General features: G+C 31.6%; 2 protein-coding genes across 4 annotated transcripts in view; one reads left to right on the top strand and one right to left on the bottom strand.

Moving 5' to 3' along the window:
- Nucleotides 1–17,901, bottom strand: part of LOC132743505 (12S rRNA N4-methylcytidine methyltransferase-like) — a 408,080-nt gene that overhangs the window by 49,171 nt on the left and 341,008 nt on the right. The window lies entirely within an intron of this gene.
- LOC132743495 (uncharacterized) lies at nucleotides 5,100–12,951 on the top strand. 2 transcript variants are annotated; one of them, XM_060732014.1, is made up of 7 exons: nucleotides 5,100–5,241; nucleotides 6,795–7,012; nucleotides 8,768–8,869; nucleotides 9,475–9,613; nucleotides 11,101–11,115; nucleotides 12,284–12,416; nucleotides 12,746–12,951. In XM_060732014.1, exons 1-7 carry the CDS (start codon nucleotides 5,181–5,183, stop codon nucleotides 12,831–12,833), a joined length of 756 nt encoding a protein of 251 aa, XP_060587997.1. In that variant the 5' UTR covers nucleotides 5,100–5,180; the 3' UTR covers nucleotides 12,834–12,951. The 2 variants fall into 2 exon arrangements, with proteins under 2 accessions (XP_060587997.1, XP_060587998.1); XM_060732015.1 differs by lacking the exon at nucleotides 11,101–11,115.

Here is a 17,901-nt window from a genome sequence, read left to right as displayed (position 1 = left end):
GAGTGAGTGAGTGAGTTGGTGCTTGAGTATGTGAGTGAGTGAGTGAGTTGTTGGGTGAATATGTGAGTGTGTGAGTGAGTGAGTTGTATCTTGAGTATGTGAGTGAGTGAGTGTGTGAGTGAGTTGTTGGGTGAATATGTGTGTGTGTGTGAGTGAGTGAGTTGTATCTTGAGTATGTGAGTGAGTGAGTATGTGAGTGAGTATGTGAGTGAGTATGTGAGTTGGTGAGTGAATGAGTGAGTGAGTATGTGAGTGACTGTGTGAGTGAGTATGTGAGTGAGTGAGTATGTTAGTGAGTGAGCATGTGAGTGAGTGAGTGAGTGAGTATGTGAGTGAGTGAGTGAATGAGTGAGTTGTTGGGTGAATATGTGAGTGTGTGAGTGAGTGAGTGTGTGAGCGTGTGAGTTGGTGAGTATGTGAGTGAGTGAGTGAGTATGTGAGTGAGTGAGTGAGTGAGTATGTGAGTGACTGTGTAAGTGAGTGTGTGAGTGCGTGAGTATGTTAGTGAGTGAGTATGTGAGTGAGTGAGTGAGTGTGTGAGTGAGTGAGTGCGTTGGTGAGTAAATGAGTGTGTGAGTGAGTATGTTTAGTGAGTGAGTATGTGAGTTAGTGAGTGAGTGAGTGAGTATGTGAGTGAGTGAGTGAGTATGTGAGTGAGTGAGTGAGTATGTGAGTGAGTGAGTATGTGAGTGAGTGAGTATGTGAGTGAGTGAGTATGTGAGTAAGTGAGCGAACGTAAACGTAAAAGTATAAGATTGATTATAGAATAACAAAGCAAAAACTATGATATTCACATTTTCATTGCCTCATAAACTCTAAAATTGCGCTCAGTGTTGTTATATTTTTTTTAGTCCTTCGGGATAATTAATTTCATTTCATGAAGTGTTCAAGATTGACTATCGCTTAAGCTGGTGGAAGTGGGGAGTTGCATTTTTCCCTTATCAACATACCCCATCAAACCCAGTCTGCAATTGTCATGAAATTTTGTTGTCTTCATTGCTACGGAGAGATCAACCTTTTCTCAGACATTTGAGCCACGTCATGACAAAACCAACATAATGGGTTTGCGACCAGCATGGATCCAGACCAGCCTGCGCATCCGCGCAGTCTGATCAGGATCCATGCTGTTCGCTATCAGACTCTCTACTTGTAATAGAGTTTGTAAGCGAACAGCATGGACCCTGATCAGACTGCGCGGATGCGCAGGCTGGTCTGGATCCATGCTGGTCGCAAACCCATTATGTTGGTTTTGTCGTGACGTGGCTCATTTATCTGTAGTTTAGTTATAGTTACATCTGCATAACCTTAGCATTCCTCTTGATTTAATTCAAATTATACAGAATAAGGTCCCCTTTGTATCTTATATCCCTACTTTATTTTGCAAAGGTAATGCATTCATTATACCATTTTTTGTTCCTACAATGCTACTAGTCACTCGTATATTTTCACACAATTACATTTAAACAATTAGGTAAGTAACTTCCTCCCTTGTGAAATTTAAATTGTAAAGGAACACTGATTGGACGAGATTTAATCTAGATTAATGCTTGTTCAGTAGCAAAGTAGTGTGGAGTAATGATGCATGTATATAGAAAAACTTTATCGTTTTCAAAGCAATTTAAGGACTTTAAGTACATTATTTTAAATGCCAAACAAGAAATGGAAACCAAAAATGCATATACAAAAAAATAAATGACTTTTCCCTGGAAAACAATTCAATGGTTTAATATTTGCAACATTTTCAATTTTGTCGTTGTGGACGTCTTTAGGCATAGGTCCTAGTGTATGAATGCATTGTTTAATAACCCTGGATGAATATTCAACTACATATAAATTTGAGAAAAAAACAACTGCCATTTGCGCTACTTTTCTGAAGTTTTCAAATGTCTTTAATTTTATTTCAGAAGATAACAGAACATAACGTTATATAATGCGGCAGTAAGAGAATTGCAAACAAAAAAACAACAGTTAATCATTTGTTTTGTTCACTTGATAATATCTTACTTTTAATGCATTTGTAAAAAAAATCATAAAAATTAGCATAAATTTTGAGGTATGCTGCTTTAATTGTTAAAAAATCTGGAAAAGGAATCCAGTGATTCCTTGGAAGCAATGAAAACATTAAAAACTACATGAAAATTGCAAAAGCGGTTGGAAAGAGTTGGTTCACGAGAGATAATATAAAAGTGAAGTTTCCCTCAATCCCCCCACTACCCCCAGGAATAAAATTTCAACACTAATTGTGCTAGAATCTGTGATCAGTGATCCCGAAGGTCTAGAAAAATGTAACTGCACTGAAGTGAACTATGGGGATTTTTTTGAATGTAAAACTAGTCTGATCATTTCTCTGTAAAGTATACTATGACAAAATATTACATATATAGGTCTTGTAAAAGCCAATAATTGTCTACATATTTTCATATTGTTATAAAAAATTATGTTACATAAAATGCATACAAATGAAATAAAAACTGACCCAAGGCTTTGTGTTCCTTTAAATGACTTATCGTTGCATGCAACCTCTATGCCAATTATAAATTATGCCACCTTACTATAATCACATGAGAAGCGTGTTTAACTTTTATTTTTCTAAAAAGAAAAAAAATATCAGTTCTTTTTTTAAAATGTCAATATTTGATATCATTTAAACAGACATTGCAAAATTGGCAGTATGTACTTTAACATGCAATGTTGCAACTAGGACATTATAGATGGTTACGGATTTGTAATATTTATTTGCTTTTTATTATTATGATCGTGCATGGAATGTGCTAAACTCTATGCATATGTGTATGTATATGTATGATTAACCAGTACAAAAGTGTTGCAAAAGGTCTTGTTGTTTTTGTAACAGATTGAGTGAGTGTCCGTTATGTTGTTTACGTGTCTTGTGTGGTTTTACGGAAAAGTAAGCGTTAAAAGTTAAATCCAAACTAAATCAAACAGAAGTGTACATGTGCAATATATATGTGTCTCATATATATTTGTATACTGCATATTACTATATAAATATACTGTGGGAGATGCATAAGCGCCAGCGCGACCTAGATAAGCCTGGTGTACTTCCGCCGCGTGGTAGCTTTAAGCTTTATGCAAATGTAACAGTGTAACTTATTTAAGCCACTTTTACCTGAGCAGTGGAACTATCATAAGTCTGATACACCTAATTTGTGTAAATAAGATTTGCCTGTACATAATACGACCACGTGACTATAATTAGCGTGATACAAAATACGACCACGTGACTATAATAAGTCTGATACACATACGACAATGATATTGTTATAAGTCTGATACACAATACGACAATGAGATTGTTATAAGTCTGATACACTAATACGACAATGTGACTATTATAATCTTGATAGACAATACGACAATGTGACTATTATAATCTTGATAGACAATACGACAATGTGACTATAAGCCTGATACACATACGACAATGTGACTTATAAGCCTGATACACAATACGACAATGTGACTATTATAAACCTGACTCACTTACGACAATGCGACTATTATAAGCCTGATACACAATACGACAATGTGACTATTATAAGCTTGGTTCACAATATGACAATGTGACTTATAAGCCTGATACACAATACGACAATGTGACTAATATAAGCCTGATACACAATACGACAATGTGACTATAATAAGCCTGATACACAATACGACAATGTGACTATAATAAGCCTGATACACAATACGACGACAATGTGACTATTATAAGCATGATACACATACGACAATGTGACTTATAAGCCTGATACACAATACGACAATGTGACTATTATAAGCCTGATACACAATACGACAATGTGACTTATAAGCCTGATACACAATACGACAATGTGACTATTATAAACCTGACACACTTACGACAATGCGACTATTATAAGCCTGATACACAATACGACAATGTGACTATTATAAGCTTGATACACAATACGACAATGTGACATATAAGCCTGATACACAATACGACAATGTGACTTATATAAGCCTGATACACAATAAATCAATGTGACTCTTATAAGCATGATACACACGCGACAATGTGACTACAATAAGCCTGATACACAATACGACAATGTGACTATTATTAACCTGACACACTTACGACAATGCGACTATTATAAGCCTGATACACAATACGACAATGTGACTTATAAGCCTGATATACAATACGACAATGTGACTATAATAAGCCTGATACACATACGACAAGGTGACATGTGACTATAATAAGTCTGATACACAATACGACAATGTGACTATTATAAACCTGATACACATGCGGCAGTGTGACTAACATTAACCTTATACAAATGCGACCGAATGACTAATATAAACCTGATACATACACGATCGCGTGATTAATACAAGCTTGATATACACGCAACCGCGTGATAAATATAAGCCTGAAACACTTGAGACAATGTGACATATGTAAGCTTGATACTCATGCGTCCGCGTGAATATCATAAACCTGATACACGTGCGGTCGTGTGGCTAATTTAAGCCATTGAATGAAAGACCTTAAATAATTAGACAGAAAAAGAGTGGCAAACAAATCATGTGTAGATTTAACTATGTACTTCTACACAGCACAGTCAAGATATTTACATAAACATATCAGACTGCGACCATCTGTAAGAAATAAAGCGCAAAATTATCCATTAGACAAAGGTAAATGGTAGTTAAAGAAACGAAAAATGTAATAAAACAACTTATACGGCTATAGACACGCTACATGGTATTTATTCACATCTGTGACATAATACGGTTATGTATATTTATTCAGATTAATTAAAGGTACATACACTGATAAGATTAGGAAAGCCATTGTTGTTATTAGTCAAAACATACGTGTTGTTTTTACAAGTAATGGACAACACATTGCATTTGTTTGTTTAAAAATATCATATTTCAGTACATTTTAATGATTTTATTCCATTACAAGGTAAGCTGTCAAAAACAACCAAGAAATATTAATCACAGGACTCATCATAAGAAAAATTTTATAATTCCTTTAGGAAGACTTGATAAAATCTACAATGCTCTCGCACCACCTTTAAAAGACATTTTGTACAACATAAGAAAAATGTGAGAAAGTCCGACTCGAAGGATTTATAACAATAACAGATAAGGTATAGATAATCAGCGGGAAAATGTGGTTACTTCAGCCACATCGTCTGATTTTATTCCTTGGAATATGCATATTTTTATTAGGTAAGAATTAATATCTATTCAATGAGGACTAAAAAACTTGTTTTTAATTAAATTTAATCTTATTTCTTTTAAGAATAATGTTTCGGTCCCATTAAAAAAATCTTTAAAAGTATAGGGGCAGATTCAATAATGAGTAACACATTACAGGAATATAATTTGTTGTTCAGAATTTTGGCAGTCTGAAATACGCAAGGAACAAACCGAGGGACGCCTTTGATCATTAACAAAATAGAGTGCATGGCATGGATTAAGTAAGGTCACTGACTTGTAATCGCTTTACTTTATCGAAATTGTCATGTAAGAGAAAACTGGGCTGGGGTTGCTTGATATAACGGATAGGGAAGCACTTGTGGCTATCATAAAAACTTAAGAAGTGACAAATTTCCTATATTTCTATATAAGTTCTTAACGTTTTTCTTTAGTACTAACTTATCATGTGAGAGAAAACTTGGTCAAGGTCCCTTGATAATAAAGATGAGGTAGCATCTGTGGTCATAATAAAAAGCTAAACAATTGTCAAATCACCTCAAGAAGTTGGTTTGTAATTTATACAGTACAAAAATTAAGGAGAGAGGCTCATTTCTAATAACTAAAGAAAAAAAATTCAAGTGTTATTTGATTTTCAAGTTTATTGTTCTATGTTTTTATACATTTCTGTACGTGTTTAATTAATATATTCATACTTTTACTGAATTTTTAGATTTTTTTTTAATAATATCTCATATTTTTCATCTCAGCGCAAAACTTTCATTTCTATAACAAAATGTATTTATAAAAAGTATAAAAAATACGATAAGATAAAGAATTTTAGAACAATTAATATTCATTAATACATCAATGCCAGAAAATATCTATAATTATTCTTCGACTTCCATTTCATCCGAGACCATCATCAAAATGTCTGATTCCACAGTCGCATTATGTCACTCGTACGGAAATAGAATCGACATTTTTTAACTTGTCGGGTGACCTTCTAATCATTGTTCTTATAATTTGATGATTAACGTATAAATGCATCGCGTCCAGCATCACTCTAGACTTACAATCAATTTCACTATTTATTGATACCACTGATTCATGTTTTAGTTTTGACGAAGTCCAAATAGTGCACTTACAAACTCCAATAATAGTAAGGATTGCAGATTATTTTATGACATCCTTATTGACGCAGACAATTTAGTTGTTCCTAACAAATGGGTAAATTATGTAGGACCTATATCACAGAAGGAGTTTTAAAACTATTGTACAAACTCAAAAGTTTCAACCATACAGGGTAACGCCCACTGCAGTAACGTTTCATCGCCACTATATTATATCTATCAACTTGTTTATGACCATGGCATTTTGTATATGCTTTTTCATTTATTTTTTTTTGTCTCAAGAGCTACTAATTGTGTTTCTTTAGTTTCTATATGCACCAAATTAAGGTAGATAAAAGAATTTATTGTCTAGTCATTATACTGATTTAACTTAATTTCTTAGTTCAAGCGTGTTGAAACTTTTCCCGACTTATCATTTTTTAAAAGCATTGTTTGTGTGTTTTTGTTTCCAAGGGATGTTCCTTGACACGGCTGAAGCGTATGGAATGATAAAGTCACCGTCAAAGTCAAAGAAATCTCAATCTTCCCAGAAAAAGCTTGCTGACAGGCGAAGAGCAGCTGCTAAAAAGAAGAAACAGGATAAAAAACAGAAATCGCAAAAGAAAAATCAGTACAAACCACCAAAATCCAAGACACCGAACCCCCCGAAAGCTTCTGACACCAAAATAAGCGTAAGATACAGGATAATTTAGAATTTGTAATATTTCCGTCGGTATCATAAGGCTATAATGCATTGTGAAGTACAATACTGAATTCTATTGGACCGGCACACAGCTGTCAAAGCCATTCTGAACGAATCGTTAATCTGTTTATGCTGCTGTTAACGAGCCTAATAGTTCAGTATTGTTTTCAAATTCAAAACGACGTCGTCATTTCACAACAACAATTGTTTAATATTTCGATATAACTTTGTTACTTCCACTACAATAAGGAAAAGGCATTGATTTTTTTCGACGAATGAAAACGACGGAGTATAAAAAATGATTCGATAAGAAATTGTTTTTAAACCCGAAAATCAATAACGAGGCTACACAGAGAACAATAGTGTTTTTATATGGGTATTTGGACTCGTAAAATGAAACCGAGGCTTAGTTGTTTGGATTCAATAATGATTTAATTCAGTGATCGCATGGTGCAAACGCTGAAAATTCATTGATTACATTTTACAAGTTGTAGTTATAGAATGCTTAAAATTATATAGTAAACAATTTTGTTGTTTATAAGAATATAATATTTTGCCATATGCGCAAAAAATGTATAAACATTTGGAATTTAATCATTTATAATACTGCTATTGCTGTTTTCGAGCTTTTTTTATCGCTTTGTAGCAGCAATATCAATGGATATCATGGATAACTGTATAGATAGTTAGATGTCGGGTGGCGACATTCAAATTTCAGACTTCACACGTGGTGATTTGTCACATTTGAAGGCTAAAAGTCAGAAGATGTGTAAACACTTTTCAATATTGATCAAGTAATTTGACCATTGACTTTTGGGAACTTTCCTGCCAATTACTTACACAAATATAGTTCCTACTGAAATAACTTTTAGAAAGGGCAAGCTAAGACTTATTAAGATGATGTGCATTGCTTTCTAAATGCCACCAACAAACCAAAAATTAATCGTAATTTGAAAACAAACTTGTCAGAGGTTCTCTTTGTAACTCCTCATTCAAGATTCAAAAGCTTTTAGCCTTTTTAGACAGAAAAAAGATGGAAAAAACTGTTTATCTTTTGGTTGTCATGGCAATAAGACTTCTGCATAGAATCAAAGCCTTTAAACTTTATTAAAGTTCTTCACCAATGAACAATCCCATCAAGTTTGGTTATAATCGGACTTGTATTTTTTATGAAGGTATCTTTATATTATTTTCAAAATAACACTGCCAGTAATACAATTACACACACGCGCATTAATCAGTCGCTTTATGCCATAAGAGCAAATCTGTATGAATGTAGGGGCCTAAAAGGTAGAGTAAGACCAGATCCAATACAATATAACATAGTTATGCTACTTTCACTCAAATTCATAATTCAGACTTCCACACGCTTCTTACTTCAGACTTCAATCATAGACTTTCATGTTTCAAAATTCAGACTTCATTTCTTTACTTCAAACGTCAGACATACTTCAAACTTCATCTTACTTAAAGTTCACACTATACACACATCATCTTTGAAGCGTGAAGTCAGAATTTTGAATTTCTCCACCCCTCAGTAAGATAATTATTTTTGCCTCATTAAGATATTTTTTTTTCCTCAATGAATATTATTTTGTCTATTTTATTTCTTGTATTACAAGAGATATAAATGCAACAATTGTCCAATATAATCACTTGTTTTATTTTATCTAAGATAATAATTATCATCCTTACCTTTTAAGATAATATTTTTACCTCATTAAGAAATTATTTCTACGTCCAGGTGTACAGATGTCCCTCCGAGGCGGTAGAGATGAATTGTTTAAGCTGTAAAAGAAAGGTGTACAGGAGATGCCCTATCGCATCCGCGAGTAAAATTACAAAGGTAGTAAAATACATAAATGTTATTTAAGAATACACTCATTTTAAAATACCATCATTACTCTTTTAAAAACTTCAAAGTATTATGGCTTAGGTTAATTTGTATGCATAACACTTGTTACCGAAAAATGTAAATTACAAGATTTTCAGACTATATGATATTAACATTTTAATAATACAAATGTACAATAGACCCAGTTTCATAAAACGAATAGAAAACATGCAACTTTTCTTTTTTTATTTATTGTTTTACCCATTTTTATTGCTTAAGTACAGTTAAAAGATCAGTAGTTAGCTTTATTTTTTAAGTTATCTTTAGAATGTATTTTATAGATAACTAGATGGTTTTATAACATGCGTGATTTAGGGCAACGTGTAAAATATATGAATACTTTGAAGGAACCGTTAATTTCAAAACAAAACATAGTTGTCAAATGACATCACACTAGCACGTAAAACATGACGTAACTGTTTTGTGCATAAACATCTGCAGAAGCTCTGTAGGCTCGAGCTTTATATGCGTCCTTGTGCTTTTGCAAATTATAATGCTCGAAAAAGGTGCATTATTCCTCTTTTGTATTTGTATAAAGAGTATTGTGTCTATTTCAGGTCCAGGTGCTGAAGGAATACACAGACTCGTATGGAAAATGTAACGTTGGGAAAAATGAAAATTTTGGAATCTATGACGGTAACAACATTTGGGTAGATGCCGGATGTAGGGCTAAATTTCTTGTTTGCTACGATAAAGGTCAGTTGTTATCTCACATTGACTTATTTCATTGATTACTTAAAAGGCATCAAATTAATTATGCTCGTTAACATATGGACTATTTCGTATTGAACCGAGTCCATTGAAATGATTTTAAACAATACCAATTGATGTATGCACGATTTACATTCATTTGAAATGCACAATATCTTTTAAAATTATCATGTGATATTTTTCAGTTTAAAAGTAAGTTAATAACGTGACAAGTTATCTGTAAAAGTCGGGAACGATGTAAAAAGTTGCCACACATTGTCAATTCGGTGTTCTAGTCGTCCGCTGGAATCATTGACTCCAATAATATCAGTGTTGAATACTTTTGAAGAAGGCGGTGCGAGACGATGACAATGTTGCATTTTTCACTAACTTTCAACTCAATCAAACAATCCCATTTCGCCTGTTGTTTTTAATCTTTGCTTTTATTGATCTCAAGGGATCGTTTTTAGAAAGTTCAGTTCCTTCTAAATGAGTTTCCAATAACGAAATATAAAAATGCTATAATTTTGAAGGATTATTTTGTAGGTAATTAAGAGACTCAAAAGGTTAAACTCCGATGTACCGGGATATAACAGAATAGAGCTTTAGATATTGTTGAAAAAAAGTTTAACAATCATAACAACCACTCTTCCATTGCGATAAATTAAAAAATAAATTCTACGAGCATCTTATGTGAAGCAATGTTATTTTGTCAATTTTATACTTTTATTAGAAAAAAAATCTTTTTTGACTGAATTTTCAATGTACACAGTTTTTACTTTCATGTATTGTTGTTGTTTGTATGCGTGAAGGGACTGTAAGCTTTATTTATAATTATGTATGCTTACTGTATCAAAATTAATACCCCCTCTTCTTTACTGCCTTAACAAGCCTCCTGGATTTGTCCTGCTTTGTAACCTGTAAATGTTCGTTAGTATTTAAGGGGTTATAATATCAATTAACACTTTAATTTAACTTTATTCCGAGAGGAGGAGTTCCTTGAGAGCAATAAAACAACGAAAACCCTGTTAGATTGAGATTATTCATAAAAAAGCAATGAAATGTGCGACATCGCTCACCCCACCTTAGCGCCGCCTTCATCAATACTCTGTGTAGTACAGACATTTGGCTCTTCTCAAAACCAATACGAGTATGTCAAGCTTAATTGTCGCATGCTGTGAATGTCGTCTGCTGTAAGGAAGTGACACGAATCTAATAATATTCCATGATTAAGTTATGATTCATTTTAAAAGGTTTTAATAGAAAGATCAATTACAGACTAAATTGGGAATGAATGATAGAAACCCAATGGAATAAACATGTTTGTTTCAATTCGATCAAGGTCTTACAAAAATAAATCATGTGGCGGCAATGGTATAAAACCTGTCAAAACTTTTCTTAATTGAACACGTCAATTATTAATGCTTTATCTACTCGATGAAAACTTTTCATTATATATTTTTGAAGGTAAGTGATTTCCATACATTTTAAAGAGCAAAGACGTTCTGGTATGTATTTAAATCTTTGTAACCCTATTTTGGTGACACAGACAAACCTATTAACTTTAAATAGAAGATACACTTCTTCATCATTGTGCCGTTTCCTTTATTTCATTTATCGATATCATTTAAATAGTTAAGTCTTCTGAAATAAAATCAGAAGATTATTTTGTAAATGTAAAAACAGGAGCATCAATTTTATTGAAATCTAACTTTCTAATTTAGCTTGTACTCGTATATAATGGATACTAGTTTAAAAAGAGAATGTCTTTCAATTGTATAAAAGAAAAAAAGTAAAGTGCTTATTTTGTATGCTCGTTAATATGGAAGACGAATATCACTACTGTTTTTCTTTTGGTTGATGAAATATATCCCATGGTATAAGGATAACCATCAAAATATGTTTTAAATCACTTGACAAGTTAATAGTTGGATAGGATATACTAGAGTTTCTTAGTAGGTTAAAGTTTTATTAAATAGTTGAAGGTGACTAATTCAGATAGGATTCATTTATGGAACCATCTCACTATAATGAATATTTTTGTAATTAACGTATGCTAGTTTTAAAGTTTTAAGTTTAAGTTAAGTCTTTTAAGTTTTAAAGTAACAATGTACATATAGACATGTCAGTTAGATAATACAAGGACTATTATCACATCACATGTAATATTGTAAACTCACACTTACATTCTTTCTTGATGCAATTGAAGCATGTTTGCAAGTTTTCTCTTATGCACGTTTGTGATACTGAATCTCATTTTTGAGTTTTTAACAATCTGGCATTATTATACAACGCCTTTTTCATTACAAATTACAATTAATCGGTCTCATAGAAATGTTTAAGAACAATAAACACAAACTTTCGTGTTTTGTAATAAGTATTATTATGGTTACCGCTTTTGTTATGTAGTTAAAGTTTTTGATAATAACTTATTTACAAAAATACGTATGTATTATGTATTCATTCGATACATTAAAATTGCACATTTTACTTTTTGTTAAGAGTCATTTTTTAAATTTTATTTTCAAGTTAAGTTTTTGATTTACTTTTGAAGTCATATACAATTGATCCGCATATAAACATTAATAGAATTAAGGTCTTTAACATTATTATTCATAAAACAAGAATAATGACAATACGATTATCGACAAGATTGCCTTTGTTAAACATTTGTAGGCCAGCACGAACCTAAAACAGTGAACTGTATATGTAGTACATCTACTCAACATAAATGTGAAACTGGTCTTCGAGGTATTCGTGTGAACGTAGAAGTCAAAGTTGTTCTACTTTGGAGTTTCGGTGCGAAAAAGTAAGATTATTAGCTTTTATGAAACATCTCTATGAAACATCCAATACAGTCAACAATTCTGTGATACATTCGAGCTAAAACACCGGTATGTAATGTTCTGAAAACTGTTGATTTGATACACACCTAAGCTTTTTTCTACTTGTGTGAAGACTTTGCATGAGCATTCTCTAATTTGGAGGTAGGTATGCAGCCGTAATTTAACCATTTACTGGCGTGCAACTGAAGAACTTCAATATATATTCCTCGTTGCGAGAAATGGTACACTATAAGAACAATCTTAAATTACACGATAATTAAATTAACATAATTTTGTCTTTATTTCCTTTCAGGTGCAAGGAAGGGAGTACGTACACGTACAATAAGGATGAAATTACGGTTTTGCCTGGGTGCAGTGGGACTTTCAGAGTAATGTGGTAATAAATGCATAAACATGAACAACAACAGGACATACAAAGCAACAATGAAACAACAATGAAACAAACGCATTCTAAATTTTGAACATTAATAATTAATAAACTCACTTATAAAATACAGATATATTTGTTCCTTATATGTGTTGTTTTAATTGCCCTTCATATTTTTCTTGAAACTATAGCTTGTTTATTATTCTATTTATACACACTTTTGATTTGATATAAAAGCTTTTTTAACATTTGTTTGCTTCAGTGTTTCTTGGGTAAATGCGTTGATTTTTATCTTTTGTATGTCTTATTTTAATATAAACATATTAGTATTAAACAGTAACTTTAGATTGGATAAGAAAAGTGTAAAGGAGGATGGTTCAAATAATTCTAGATACTGACTGACTTAACACATTATAGAACGAGTAGAACGCTGGAATGAGATGACAAAGACGTGCCGAAATGAGAGATTAGATTCACGACACTTCGGTTGAGAGATAAGCAAGTAAAAGATTTTTATAGTCAAATTGTCACTCTAAGTACATTTAAATCAAGTTTAAATTCATCTAGGCACTGGTGTCTATATGTTGATATCCATGCAGAAGCTCTCTGACACCGCATTCTACAATCCATAATGATTGTGCCATGTAATTACACCGTCCCCATAAGGGCATGGACTCATTTAGCCTAGGTGAAGTGAAAACTGCATAGTATAAATATTTTTTATCATTAAAAAAGGTATCGTTGCTTTTATAGAATCGAAGTTTAGACTTTTAAGATGAAAGGCGACACCTACATGAATGGTTGTGCAATTGTTTGTTTTTGTTCGAGTATTGTCTGAATTTTTGTCATTAAAGTTTAATAAACTCACTAGTGATTACATTCTTTTGCTTTGCTGAAAGTTTTTAGTTTGATCATCAAAGGATGGATCACCTTAACTCTTTTTGTCTTCATCAAGAATAAATAAAACTTTTTATAATTTATTGTATTTAACAATCAGATTAAGTCCATATGACACAAAGATAATGTTAAGATGTTGGACATATACATGTAATCCAAATTGTGATTTTATGAACACAGCCATTAAAATTATACAAAACAGGGGAAGAAACTCAAGTTATATTTTATGCCTTCCCTATTCTATTTGTGTGTCCAAATTTAGCTGAATTATGTTTTAAGGCTTTTGGACCTCAATGGAGTACGAAACACACTTAGATCCTGAAAACCGATAAGGATTGTTGATAAAAAGTCACCGTAAAGCCGTAAAGAATTCAGATCATTAAACTGAAAAAAACGATCGTAATTTAAATATTGCACATTTTATTAAAATCATCATTTAAATTTATTTATCTGAAAGATGGAACAAAATATATTAATTTTTACTTTGAAGACGCACGCATTGATTTCCTTATATCTATTTCCTTTAAAGTAGCCAGTTAAAAAGCTGCACAACAGTATAATAATACAACTTTCAAACATTAACAACTTACGCACACATTAACTTGAAACTCTGAGCCGAATGTGACTATGAGTATAAGCATTTCTTTTTTTTCCTAACTATTATCAGAACAAATATCTGTTGCGTTAATATAGCCATTATTATATTAGTAAAAGGACACGTGTTGTGATTTATATATTATTTATAAAAAAGTATTTTGTTTTGTACGAAATTTTAATACTTCTGTGCTGCTCTGTATTTATTTCTCAAAATGGGATGGTATATTTGTACACAATTTGATTAATAATAGATATTAGAACTAAATGAAAAGGGAGAATCATATAATTTAATTTTGCGTTTAATCTGTATCAGTAAGAAAACTTGATAACACACCTTTAAATTAAAATCTTCTTTCAGGAAACATTGTCCTGCAATGAATGATTTATTTGATTTGTCAATATACCAGTGTTGCTATTTTCAAGTTATTGAAGGTTAACATACTGTAAGAAAAAATAACATTGACACTGAAATGTCTGTCACGTGAAGTTGATATTAAATGTTACACATTGATTTCTGTTTATTTATCGTATAAAAAGGTATGTTTACTAGCGGCGAGGTGGAAGCATATGGTTAATTATTTTGGTTAGTATGACGATTTTAACGCATTTTGGTCACATATATGCGGACGATCCACCTATATTGTGAAAATGTCATTTTATTTTAAATGACGAAAATAAAATATGCATATGAAAATAGTTATCAAATGAACAGTTTCAAATAATGTAGGCTCAACACATAGGTTGGTAACATAAAACCGCCAACCACACATAGGTGGGTAACATAAAACCTAAAATCAGTGTAAATGCATTTACCAACTATTATAAAAAACATTTAAGACAAATTGCAAAAATACATTTACTAACTATCATAAAAAACATTTATAATAAGACAAATTGCAAAAAAAAACAAAAAAAACAAAAAAAACAAAAAAACAAATGAAGTAAATATTCCTCATGGCAAAGGAGGTTGTTGGGGAGGATGGAGGGAAGACTTTGTTGCGGATGATCTCTCTGCTTTGTCCACGCTAAAAACGTCACGTGACTGAATGATCGATAATTGAGGGGGCCGCCTCAAAATATTCTGGAGGGGCCGCCTCAAAATACTAATCTTAATCTTTTTTCAGGGGGCGACTCAAACACATTTATCTACGTTAAATATCCTATGTTCTAGTGACATTCTTCTAATCCCAAACGATTTCTAAATCAGTGTTGTGTGATGAATGATCATATGACTCAATGTCTGAGACCAGTTTTTACGGAGTATTCCGCCTCACCCAAGGACCGAACGATCCAAGGATCGAACGAGCGACCCATGGATTACAAATCTAATGCTTTTCCTTAAGCTAAGTCGGCGGACTTAACGAAAACATATGACGCTTTATCGCAATTGCCTTACATATCCTTACTATGCTAAATATCTTAAATTGACTTGTCCTTATCTTTTAATCTGCACAAAGACATTTATCATTTTAGTGGAAAAATATTTGATGACTGCATATCAAACAGTGTAGACCATGTGCCGGCTAATTTTGGTCTGCTTTGGTCACACGGGCCAGCTAAGAATGAACAAACACTTGTGTTTGTGTTCTCAAATATAAAGAAATTTATAACCGATATTATTTGTGTAATATTTAATGATAAATAATTTGATTATGATTATTAAAATAATGCACATTAAATAATTGTACAAAGATAGATTGAGGTTTTAATACTTTTAGAAGATGCGGATATAGCGTTTACAAATATAACTTTGAAAAATGAACTAATAATTATAATTAAAGACTGACAAATTTACACATTTATTGTGTTGACCTTAGTGTATTGACTAAATTGATTAATTGATTGATTGAGTGAAGGACTGGTTGATTTAAATTAAAGAATTCGTCAGCATGACAACTTCATAAAACATACATTGAAGTTCAAACAGCAATACTATTAACGGAAATATATGTTAATTTGTTGTGACCTTGAACATACTTCTGGAGTTAATACCTATTATATTTTGTGGAAGCTCAATGCTTTATTTGCATAAAGCGGGTTAAATTAAAAAATTTTTCCTTCCCCTTTAAAAATTTAAATTTAAGGGGCAGTTTAAAAAAAATTTTTGTATTTTTTTAACCTATGCATGCAATAAAAACGCCCGGGAATTTTTAAAATCGGGGTTTTAATTTTTTTTAAAAAAAAAAGAAAACACAGGGCAGATGTTTTTTTTAATGAAAATTTAGTCTTTTAAAGGGGAAAAAAAAAGCAGTTTATTACACGAAAATTTTTTGTTTTTATATGAAAAAAAGGGTGAGAAAAAGGGAATTTACAATAAAATGTTTTTGGAATTTTTTTTGAAAATTTAGGAAAGGGAAAATTCCCGGTAAAAACCCTTAAAGGAATGAAACTTCTTTAGAAAAAAATTTTTAAATTTTTAAAAAAAAAATTAAAAAGACTTTTGGGCCACTGAAATACTATGGTAATGTTTTTTAATTTTATCACGAACTTTTTGGGTTTAAAAACCATTTATAAAAATTCGAGATTCATAAAACAAAATTTAAAATGCGGGGAATTTTTCTTTGATGTAAAATGTCATGTTTTTCAATCAATTTTTCCCACAAAAAAAAATTTAATTGAATTTTAAAAGTAAAAATTTTTCCCTTAATAGTTTTACAAAAATTATTTTAAAAAAATTTAAATTCTTTTAAAAGGGAAAATATATTTTTTTCCAGATTGAAAGAGGGAAACAAACAGTTTTCCCGGAAAATTTTTTAAATTTTTGAAAACTTTTTCACAGTTTTTTTTTAAACAAAGAAAAAGGGAAAGGGAAGGAAAAAGGGAAGGGAAGAAGAAAAAGGAAAGAAGAAAAAGAAAAAAGAAAAAAAACCCAAAAAAAAACAAAAAAAAACCAAAAAACGATAACAAACAACAGCAGCAGCAGCTGCTGCAAAAAAAATAACCACAAAACTTGCAGATAATTCATTCTTGTTTTGGTTTCACGAAACAAACAAAAAATTAATTATATTTCTTTATATATATACCTTTGACTGTTACTGATATTTCAAAAGACTGATTTTCACAGTTTATTTTTGATGCGTCGATTACTTAACTTCAAACCATTTCTCTTTGAATAATAAAGTTCCTGAAAATTCATGATGTTTAGTCTTCAGAAACTTTCTCTTTCTTATTGCATCAGGTGCACAGTGCTATTTCAGGGAAGTTTCAAATTTTAATATAGTTAAAGCATAGGTATAAAGCTATATCGAATGATTTTTTTTCCAAAAAATTCATAATCAGTAAAATTGTAACGTTTACATGATCTTATGGTCGATTCTTCAAAGAGTTATTAATATTATGTCTCTATTAATCAACACACATGGATATTAAAAATAAACAGAATATGTTCCGGAACAAAATATTTTGCTATATATAATGTTTTAAGTAGGTTTTTAACTACCAATTTATTATTTTGTTCAGGCGCTATTCGCTCTTTATGAAATGAAGATATTTTTTTCTTTCATGCAGGTGATTTTTTTTTATAAACTACATGCAACATATATCTAGTCTTTTGTGTCTGTTATTGTGTACATTATCTTGATATCTTG

The sequence above is a fragment of the Ruditapes philippinarum genome, unplaced genomic scaffold (genome assembly GCF_026571515.1).
Source record: "Ruditapes philippinarum isolate M1 unplaced genomic scaffold, ASM2657151v2 ctg258_1_1_1_1, whole genome shotgun sequence".
Classification (NCBI taxonomy): Eukaryota; Metazoa; Mollusca; class Bivalvia; order Venerida; family Veneridae; genus Ruditapes; species Ruditapes philippinarum.
Note: the sequence above shows the minus strand (reverse complement) of the source record. Positions and strands in the feature narration are given on the sequence as shown.